This window comes from Antennarius striatus, chromosome 3 (genome assembly GCF_040054535.1).
Source record: "Antennarius striatus isolate MH-2024 chromosome 3, ASM4005453v1, whole genome shotgun sequence".
Lineage (NCBI taxonomy): Eukaryota > Metazoa > Chordata > Actinopteri > Lophiiformes > Antennariidae > Antennarius > Antennarius striatus.
Genome location: NC_090778.1, coordinates 26,935,052 through 26,945,894, shown reverse-complemented (window position 1 = coordinate 26,945,894; position 10,843 = coordinate 26,935,052). Strand labels below are relative to the sequence as shown.

The 10,843-nt window shown below is 45.2% G+C and overlaps 2 protein-coding genes across 6 annotated transcripts; both read left to right on the top strand.

The window, feature by feature from the left end:
- Window positions 1-37: 37 nt before the first annotated feature.
- On the top strand, window positions 38-4,552 carry LOC137592251 (fibrinogen C domain-containing protein 1-like). Its single transcript, XM_068310278.1, has 9 exons — window positions 38-170; window positions 1,058-1,136; window positions 2,116-2,231; window positions 2,313-2,679; window positions 2,788-2,920; window positions 3,165-3,301; window positions 3,584-3,680; window positions 3,917-4,096; window positions 4,177-4,552. The coding sequence occupies exons 2-9, from the start codon at window positions 1,062-1,064 to the stop codon at window positions 4,437-4,439; spliced, it is 1,368 nt and encodes a 455-aa protein (XP_068166379.1). The 5' UTR covers window positions 38-170; window positions 1,058-1,061; the 3' UTR covers window positions 4,440-4,552.
- Window positions 4,553-5,300: 748 nt separating this feature from the next.
- Window positions 5,301-10,464, top strand: phf19 (PHD finger protein 19). Of its 5 annotated transcripts, none has more exons than XM_068310277.1 (14): window positions 5,301-5,460; window positions 6,055-6,229; window positions 6,307-6,388; window positions 6,645-6,758; window positions 6,888-6,982; window positions 7,084-7,232; window positions 7,323-7,418; window positions 7,532-7,721; window positions 7,835-7,902; window positions 7,977-8,123; window positions 8,201-8,261; window positions 8,348-8,433; window positions 8,515-8,601; window positions 8,894-10,464. In XM_068310277.1, exons 2-14 carry the CDS (start codon window positions 6,056-6,058, stop codon window positions 9,219-9,221), a joined length of 1,677 nt encoding a protein of 558 aa, XP_068166378.1. In that variant the 5' UTR covers window positions 5,301-5,460; window position 6,055; the 3' UTR covers window positions 9,222-10,464. The 5 variants fall into 5 exon arrangements, with proteins under 5 accessions (XP_068166378.1, XP_068166377.1, XP_068166376.1 ...); XM_068310276.1 differs by having other exon boundaries at window positions 8,891-10,464; XM_068310275.1 differs by having other exon boundaries at window positions 8,512-8,601.
- Window positions 10,465-10,843: the final 379 nt, after the last annotated feature.

Below are 10,843 nucleotides of genomic sequence, written 5' to 3'. Positions count from 1 at the left end.
TCTCTCTCTCCCTCTCTCGGCTCTCACCCTATGAACACCAGATTGTTTCTCTCTCTTTCCCTGAGGGTCACTTTTTGTTTCCATGGCAATCTTAACATAAACATCTTAAAATAAAACTAAATTCTGGAACCTTAATGACTTCAAATCATCTGGATCCTGAACACAGAGAGGTAAATTCATTTATTATTATAGATACAGATAAATACTATAGATCCTATAGATAGATAGATAGATAGATAGATAGATAGATAGATAGATAGATAGATAGATAGATAGATAGATAGATAGATAGATAGATAGATAGATAGATAGATAGATAGATAGATAGATAGATAGATAGATAGATAGATAGATAGATAGATAGATAGATAGATAGATAGATAGATAGATAGATAGATAGATAGATAGATTAATCAGGCTAAAGTGAACCTGACAGGTTGAGACGTTGAGAACCTTCTGAGCAGCTGCTGAGGTTTAGTCTCCAGGTTCAACTTGCTGACTGGATTCATTATCGGTTCTGTCTGTTAGAATCTTCAATTGATCCAGAAGAGATTAACCTGGAGTCATTAGAGTATTCCAAACACCCCCATGGAAGTTGACTAGCTACATATTAGTATTCAGCAGGTCACTGAAAGAAGTTTAAAGACGTCCAGGAGTCTAGATGAGAATGTACCAGAGATGGTTCCGGAGGTTGTGGAGGTGAGCTTGAGTTAAAGTACGGAAATGTTTACGAGGTCACAAACGTCATGAGTGAAGTCTTTTATGAGGTCTCTATAAATTCTGAATAAGGTTCAAGAGATCTTTAAGGATGTTCTGAAGGTCTCTGGTTAGGTTCTCAAGTAGGTTCTTGATTTCGTGAAGAAGGTACGGACATGTTTCTGTATTATTTTAGAGGTTCACGTACACTGGGCTGTTCTTTCACACAGACGTGTGATCTGGTCAAATAGTAGAAGTCATTTTAGCTAATTGAAGAGATCGGACACGTCGACTGAAGCTTTGACACAATTGACCTGGAAGAATGTCACGTCCCGTCACGCCTCCTGTGTGTGTCTTTCAGGATAATGATGAACGACAGGTGGACCATCATGAACAACAGCAGCTCAGAGCTGGGCAGCAAACAAACTAACAAACACAAGGTACCACCCCATTTTCTGTTAGGCATCAGCAACCACAACACACCATCATCTCACCATCATCTCACCATCATCTCACCGTAATTTCACCGTCATCTCACCATCATCTCATCATTATCTCACCATCATCTTACGATCATTTCATCACCTCATTGTCATTTCACCATCACCTCACCATCATCTTGTCATCATCTCACCATCATCTACCGTCATCTCACCAATATCTCATTGTCACCTCACACCATTTCATCATCACCTGACCATCATCTCATCGTCATCACTTCACCATCAGTTGTTCCTTTTAAATGCTTTCCCATCTAGTATAAACTCTGTAAAGGTGAACTCAATTTTTTTTATTATTCTTGAACATAAAACAGAAGCTACCACTGACGTGACCTCCGGAGCATTGTGATATATTGACAACATTTTACATGTCTGACCCACAACTGGAGATTTAAAAAGCTGTTAGATTTTGTCAGCTTTCAGAAGTAAGCAGCTAACTAAAAAAAATGTCTACAGATTGTGATGACAGCATGAGGTCCAGGAGCTCCTTATCCTTCAATCAGAGGAGATCATCCACCGCTAGCAGGGATGATAAATGATTGCTGTCACATGACTTCATTGATTAGGAAGTACAACTGGACACCAATGTCAAACGTCAAACTAGATGCTGTCTTACATGGGATTTAAAAGTCAGTAAGACAGACAGGTGGACAGATATGAGACAGACATACAGATAGACAGACAGTTAATTTGCGTTAATCTGGATTAAAGTGTCAGATCAAAGTGTCTCTAATCTGCAGCAGCTGTCGCCTTTACTGACAACATCTACAGATTAGACGCTATGGGACACAGAGACACGTTCCCCTATAACACCCACACACACACAACCACACCCAAACCCGATGCACATCCCCCACCCACAGCTCACCCCCTCTATCAGGCTGCTGTCATTGGTTTGTGTGTGCATGCGTGTATTCAGAGGTGCTGCAGCTTCCTGCTCTGGTCTGGCGTTGTGTTGGTCATCACAGCAGCCATCGTCACGGCAACAGTCATCTTCCTGTACTCTTACAAGTATCCTCTGCCCTTCATCAGCAGGTAAATACACCTGACCGTCCAACCTGTCTGTCTGTCTGTCTGTCTGTCTACCTGACTGGTGGTCTGTTATTGTCGTCATAGCAACAGTAGCTTCTCAACCTCACCTCTGATCTTGACCAACCCCAAAGACTCCGGTCCACTGGTATCAGTTTCGCGCGTCACAGAGGGAGAGCCAATCAGCATCTTCCTGGACCCAAACTGTCCCAACTACGCTGAGAAGTTTGTGCGCTGGGAGGCCCTGCAGGACTCTCTGCTCAGAGCATTGTCCAATCAAAATGCAGATGACTGGCAGGAGACAGGATTGGTCCGGAAGCTGACCGATGAAGTGAAGGTGTTATTAGGCCACGCCCACAAACTGAGACTGGAAACTGATTTCTTGAAAAATGGTCAAAGTCTTCTGGACCAAAGACTGGATGGACTGCAGAATGAGCAAAACCGCATCATACAGGTGAGACAGGATGAGCATGATGTTACCTGGTTGTACAGGTAAAGAATGTTATTTAAAAAAGATAACATAAAGTAAAATAATAGATAAATGTGTGTCTTACCTGCCCAGGTGCTGTCTGAAAGTCACTCAGGTGTGTCAAAGTTGGCTGCAGGATTCAGCGATTCTCTCCTCAGCCTGCAGAGGGAGACAGAGAGTCTGCGGAGCCTGAACACAGAGCTCAAGAGAGGCAGCAAGTATGCAGGTAACAAAGTACTGTACACAATAATACACAGTTATACACAATATTACACAATAATACACAGTAATACAGTTATACACAATAATAAAAATAATATACAATAATTAACAATAACACACAATAACACACAGCATTACACATGACCTGTCTTTGACCGATCACCTGTGTGTGTTAATTAGGCTCCAGCAGGATTTGTATTTTACAGTCTGTTGTAATTGAGATGCTGGATGTTTTGTTCTTCTCTCAGCTGTCAGACCCAGAGACTGTAGTGACATCATGGCGGCTGGCGGCCGCCAGGATGGAACCTACTCCGTGTTTCCGACTCACGACCCCGACGGCTTCATGGCGTATTGTGACATGACCACAGATGGAGGAGGTTGGACGGTATGTGTGGTGGTGTGATGTGTTCCCATCTGGTCTGTCAGTCATGGAACTCATGGGGACACCTATAATGCTAATTAGCTTAGCAGTCTGCATATCATGTGACACTGCTATGTGAGCTGCGTTCACGTCAAAAGCAATGCAGATTTAATGTATTTTTAATGATGGAATGTGTGTGTGTGTGCGCGCGCGTGTGTGTGTGTGTGCTTGTGTGTGTGGGTGCGTGTGTGTGTGTGTGTGTGTGTGTGTGTGTGTGTGTGTGTGTGTGTGTGTGCGTGTTGGTAGGTGATCCAGAGGAGAGAAGACGGCTCTGTGAATTTTTTCCGAGGATGGGAAGCGTACAGAGATGGGTTCGGGAAGACTACAGGGGAGCATTGGCTAGGTCTAACACACACACACACACACACACACACACACACACACACACACACACACACACACACACACACACACACACACACACACACACACACACACACACAGACACACACACACACTATGAGCTGTTCTCATAGAGCTCCACTGCTCTCAATCCAAAGAAATAATGACAGATTGTCTAACCTGTCTATCTGTTTGTGTGACCTGTCTGTCTGCCCTACCTGTCTGTCTCTCTCTCAGGTCTCCAGAGGATCTACTCTCTCACCATGTCAGGTGGTTATGAGTTACGTATCGACATGGCAGACTTCGATAACGCCACGGCATTCGCCCATTACGCTGATTTCTCTGTGGGTCGGGACTCCGTGAACCCGGATGAGGATGGTTACCCGCTGACGGTGGACCAGTACTCCGGGACTGCAGGTACACATGTAATACTGCAGTACCACTGCATTACTGTACAGTACTACAAAATACTCAGAGGTTCCTGGTCTGTTCACCAGGTGACTCCCTGCTGAAGCATTCTGGGATGCAGTTCACCACCAAAGACCGGGACCAGGACCAGTCAGAGAACAACTGCGCCACATACTACCAGGGGGCGTGGTGGTACCGGAACTGCCACACCTCAAATCTGAATGGGCAGTACCTGAGAGGAGGCCACGCCTCCTACGCTGATGGCGTGGAGTGGTCGAGCTGGACAGGCTGGCAGTACTCGCTCCGGTTCACCGAGATGAAGATACGACCTCATGCTAAACGGGACGGATGATCGCCTGGTCCTGACCCCCGACCTTTGAACTCACCTGAAATAATGTTGACCTTTTTGTATATGTTATATATTTCAAGGCTCTCCCGTAACATCATTAAAAACGTTTTTATTGATGACTGACTAAACATTGGTTAATAATGTCAAGAGATCAATTTAGACATATGTGAAGCTACAGTCAGACACAACAATAAATATTATTGTTCAAATGTTTGTCTTGGACTTAGTAAAAAAGAAGTAATTCCAGGTCATTTTTATATAAGGAAATGCAACAAAGACAATACGAGTTGATACTATGTATTGGATAAGGAGCTCATTTGTACTTCTAAACTATTTCATTTTACTTTTATTGTTCCAGTATAAGAACAGAATCACTGTAAGCTGTACATGTCAAAATGTTTCACAGATTTAACCACTTTCTTCTGTTCATCTATAGTTTTATCAGTGACATCCGTACATTTTTCATTTACGATCTGCTCAGTCAGCATCTAGGAAGGAAGAAATATTCCTGATGAATTAACTAATTAAATGATTTGATAATTACTCATTCCACTTTCCCCTCATCTTCTTTCACCATTCCTTTTATAATTCACTTCCATCACCTCCAGTTTTATCGAATAACTTTTGTTAATCATGATTCCTCTTTCTCATATAGATTAAAAAAAATCATTCTCAATTTTTTTTGCTTTAATTATCTCATGTTCATTCAAACGCCAGCCTTATAGCTGTGGGCGGTGACCGACAGCCCTGTACTTCCGCGTGGTGACGTCACGACGCCGACGCGCACGTAAACCGGGGAAAACCCCTCCTCCTCTGATTCGCGCGAAAAGTTGAAAAATGGCGACGGACGGATTTTGAAGTTTAGCGCCACGAAAACGGAGGAGGAGGAGAACGAGAGAAGACAGGGAGACACGGGTTGTCTGTCTACCTTTGTTTCTGTCTGCTTATCTACCTGTCTGTCGGAGGAACGCCTGTTTGTGTGTCTGCCTTGAAGGGCAGGTGGAAACTCACCGGAGCAGGGAAGGTAAGACAGCCGATTCTGCGCCTCATCTCTCGGATACCCCGTGTCCGCCTCCCCGGTGGGGTCCGTCGGTCCTCTAACTTCTGTAACAGCAGCCTGACGGACCGGTGCCGTTCTACCGCACCGAAATAATCCCGTAACTGTTTACTTTAGGAGTTAACGAGCGTAAATAGAGTTAATTATGTCTTTATTACCAGAGCTACCCGTTAATTAACCCGCTGTGACCCGGTTCAGACCGTTAGTTTGGGTTTAACGGCATGTTTCGGTTTTAGTGGAAGGATGCACTGCGCATGCTCCGTCCTGTCAAAATCCCCCGCCTGACAGCTCGAGAATCAATCACAGCATCAACCTGTCTCACCGTTTCAACTGTCTGTCTACCTGTCTGTCTGATATCCAGGTGGAGGTAACTGGAGGTTATGCTTTTCAGTCTGGTCAGCCTTTCAATTGCCCATTGGAGACGAATAAAGTTTTTTGAATTTGAATTTGTCAGAACCACTCCAGCGCAGCCACATTGGAGGGTTTGTGAGCTGATCTTCTCAGGTCTCACCACAGCATCTCAGTGGAGTTCAGCTGACTCACCTGTCTGTCTCCCAGCAGGATGTTTGAGGACCTGATTGAAGCCTTCTGTCTGGAGCCTCAAGTGTCAACAGGAGGAGGTTCATGTCAAGGGGGTCGGGGTATGGAGGATGTGGAGGAGTCCAGTCTGACCGTGGGACAGTTCGTCCTCTGCCATTGGTCAGATGGATTGTACTACCTGGGCAAGATCCAGAGGGTAACACACAAAACACACACAGTGAAGCGGACTCTCGTCTCTGATTGGTTGGTCTGATGGTCTGTTGTCATTGACAGGTGAGTCCGCCGAGACAGAGCTGTTTCGTTACATTTGAGGACAACTCCAAGTTTTGGGTGATGTGGAAGGACATCCAGCACGGTGAGACATCTGTTTCTTGTTTGAAACGCCAGGAACTAGAGAAACTGGTGGAGGCCGTAAGCGATCCCAACATAAAAATTGGTGGTCCGACCTGAACAAAGCAGCTAAAAAATAATAGAAGTTTCGAGTAACAGGTCCTGTTTAACGTTTACTCCCACAGATCAATGATAATCAATAATCTAGCAAACCAAGATCTTCTGAATATCTGTCTTCTTTCATGCTGTTGGTCATCAGTTTTCGTCCAATCACTTTGCAGCTGGAGTACCGGGGGAGGAGCCTCGTTGCTCTGTGTGTCGGGAGGTGGAGCAAAACTCTGACAGCCAATTAAACCAAGACAACCAGATCCTCATCTGTGGAAAATGTGGCATAGGTGAGTGAGACAGGCAGCTGATTAACAGATGAGTCACATGACGAGAGGGTAGAAGTGATTGATTGATTTTATTTCTAATTTTTAGCTGGTCATGTGATAATCAGCTGACAGTTGTCTTTTGTGTCTCAGGTTTCCATCAGCAGTGTCACGTTCCTCCAGTAGAGGGCAGCATCACTTTGAGTCCATGGTTCTGTCGACGATGTGTGTTCGCACTGGCTGTCAGGGTACTAACACACACACACACACACCTAATGATGGTTCTGTGGAGTAAGTCTGCTGAGGACCCAACAGTTAGACTGTCTGAACACCTGTCCTTAAAACGCAGAAAGGGGGCGCTCTAAAGAAGGGTCCTATAGCCAAAGCCTTGACCGCCATGAAGCAGGTGCTACCGTACGAACTGGACTCCCTGGACTGGGACTCCCAACATCGGACCAATCAGCAGCAGTGTTACTGCTACTGTGGAGGCCCTGGAGAGTAAGACAGACAGAACCTGAGGGTTTATAAGGACAGAGACAATGTTGTGTCGCTGGGGATGTGTGTAACGTGTTGGCGTGTCGTGTGTAGGTGGTACCTGAAGATGCTGCAGTGTTTCCGGTGTCAGCAGTGGTTCCATGAAGCCTGCACACAGTGTCTGCAGGAGTCCATGTTGTTTGGAGATAGGTGTGGACCCTCCTCCCACGCTCCTTCCGGCCTCTTTACCTGCTTTGTAATCACCTCTGTGTAGTGATGTGTTGATTCTTGTATTTTACAATCTGTTCCCTCCTCTTCCTCAGGTTCTATGTGTTCCTGTGTTCTGCCTGTAACAAAGGAACGGAGTACATCCGCCGTCTGTCTCTGAGGTGGGTCGATCTGGTTCACCTAGTCCTCTACAACTTATCCGTCAGCAGCAAGAAGAAATACTTCGAGTTAGATGAGATCCTCGCCTTCATTTCGGAAAACTGGGAACACTTACAGCTTGGGAAGGTACCGGAATAAACTGAATCTGGACCCAAGTCGACCAGATTAACCTAAACCAGGACTAGACTACACCAGAATAAGGCAATGTTGTGGTTCTGACTTTCTTTTCTCTCATTCAGCTGTCAAACACTCCTCCAGCAGACAGGGGGCAGCACCTGCTGGACGCGCTCAATAAATATAAGAGCAAGTAAGAATCACATCATCAGTACCAGTTCGATATGTATTGATTAGTGGGGGATCAATAACTCTGTGGATCCTCAGGTTTCTGTGCGGGAAGGAGATAAAGAAGAGGAAGTGCATCTTTCGCCTGAGGACCAGAGTCCCTCCCAATCCCCCCTCCAAGGTGTTTCCTGAGCGTGCTCAAAATGATGGAGGGCGCGGTCGTAAGAGAGGAGGGGTCAGGAACAGGTACCACTCGTCGTCATTTGTGTGATGTCATCCCAATGCCACCTGATGAAAACTGGAGTGTGTGTCTGTCTGTGCAGTGCTTCATCAGAGAGGAGGAAGAGGAAGTCCAAGTGGCTGCTGGAGGACGCCATCCCTAATGTGAGACTGATCTGTGATCAGTTTAACATGAGATCTGAGTCACATGACCCTCACCTGACATCAGTTTACTTTCTGTGTTCTTATAGAACGAGGCATCCTGCAGCTGGACCTCCAACCACCACATGGCCAATATCTTTGACTTCACCCTGGATGAGCTGCAGAGCCTCAAGAGGTGAGACGCATCAATCACAAATAATCACTTATAATCAATTTTCTTCCTGCGATCTTACTGGTCCTGTATGATTGTTAGTAGTTCCAGTAGGACCGTCAGTATTGATCAGGACTCCACTGATGCCTCCACCGCGGGTTCTGCTACCACCAGCACCTCCTATCACTTCAGGTATACAGCAACACCCAGTCTAAGTCACATGACTTCACCAGTCACATGACTTCATGTCACATGTTTCTGGAGTCTGAGTAAATAACATCTGGCAGATATATAAATAATATAATTAAGAAAAGCATCAATGTTGTTCACCCTCCACATAGCAGGTAGCGCTATCAACCCATTTCTGACAACTAATGCTAACACTTTAGTCTATGCAGTACAGTAAAAGCTAAGCATAGCTTAAACAATGACAGAATTAGGGCTCATCCTGATCGACCTTTGACCTTTTCCTCTTTTTTAGAAGGAGGGTGGGCAGCAGAAAGAGGAAGTTGCACACCAACAGCTACAGCCTGTGGGCCAATCGCAGCGAGGCGGGGGAGGAGCCCTCCGGATTGCTGATGGAACAGGATGCTGCCAACCACAGTCACCTGACATCTGACTCCTCCCACTTCTTGTCAGACCCTTCCCACATTCCCAGTGACTCCTCTCACCTGCACTCGTCCATCTCCTCGTATTTTGGAGTGGCGGGCAGACTGACCAATGGGGAGAGGTACCAGGTGTTGGCTCGACGTGTCACTGCTCAGGGGACAGTGCAGTACCTTTTAGAGTGGGAGGGGACAACACCATATTAGGACAATCAGTGTCTAAGGGTCCCAGCTATAGTGGCTTCAAAACATTTTAGCAATCATTTAACATACTTTATTAAACGCAACAATACTCGATCATCAATATTTAATGTCTGCTGCCTAGCAACAAGGCAGTCAGATGGTTTTCTGAAGAGTCGGGAGGAATCAGCTGATCTTCAGTTTGTGGAGTTTAGTGAGATCAAAGTCATCAGAGCCAAAGTCCATTCACTCAGTGTTACATTATTATTAGTATTATGGTCTGTCGTCAGTTTACTCCCTCTGACATGTTTAACAATCAGAGGCTCTAGCTTCACCTGCTGTCAAACAGCACGCACCTGCTGCATCTGAGGAGGTCCGCTCGTCAGTGATGTCACATGTTTGTGACCTCACAGAAGGGGTGTGGCCTAAAGAGATTGCAGCAGCTGACCTCTGTTGGTGTTTGTTTACCTGTAGCCATTCAGTTTGATCCACATGTTTAATGTTTTAATGTTACAACACAGGGTTTTAAATATGTTTTAGTTGTTTAGTCTCAATCAGACACCAACATAAAGGAGAAATATAATAATAAATGAATGGTAAAAATAGTGTGTTAGCACTGAGGATCTAAACCTCACCTGTTCTCTTTATATTCAACTGTTTTAAGTGTTTGCGTTGTCCAAAAAGTTTCATTTATTCTTAAATATATTAGAATTGGCTTTGAATGTTGTCATCTGACCTCAGGTCTAAAGTATTGAATGACCTTTGACCTCAGTGGCAGCAACAGTGTCTGTAGGAGATTAGGGGTTTTGAGTCTTATCACGTTGACTGTATTTGAGGATAAAATTGAGCTTAATGTTCCCCAGAGATCAGCCACTATGAACACTGATGAGGCCTCGGAGTCAAACTACAACTCCCAGCATTCATTGCTGTCCCATTTTCTTGCACTATCACACTCGCTATCTATGCAATGATCAGTCTACATCACCAAACTGATAATCAGTCAGAGACATTGATAAGGAGCTTTGTGCTGTTCAAATGGTCACCATGTTAGCTTGAAGCTAACAGCCGAGTTCAATAAGGAATGCTAATAGTGCTAACGGTCTCTGAGACGCTAAACTCACGGTGTCACTTTAAAGCTGCAGCTCATCCTCACTGTTGCCGTAGCCACGCCCCCTAAGATTGACCGAACTGTTGTTTTGATCCCGTGAGTGTGGATGTTCTGTTCAATTGACCAATCAGCTGCCAGTTTTCTCTGAAATAAAGAAACATATAACCTTCAACCTTTGTGTTGCTTTGTGTGTGTGTGTGTGTGTGTAGCAGTGAGAGTGATCGACAGACAGTAATCTGTTAATACCATTAAGGTGTTAAACAGCACGTGAGAAACAACACATGAACAGTGTCACACGGCTCAGGTGCGTCTCGTCTTGAGGGTCCCTGCAGACAGATGGGTGAAGAAGAGAAGACAATCAGGTTGAATACTTCTCTACCTGTTTCCGAGTCGTGTGTTTGTCTACCTGTAGCTACCTGTCTGTCCACCTGGCTTGCTGTTAACCTGGGTCTTCTCACCTGTCTGCCGTCCTACCTATAATACTGGACATGTCTCCGTCTGACTCAGGTGTATGTAGTAGTCAGGAGAAGGACAGACAGGC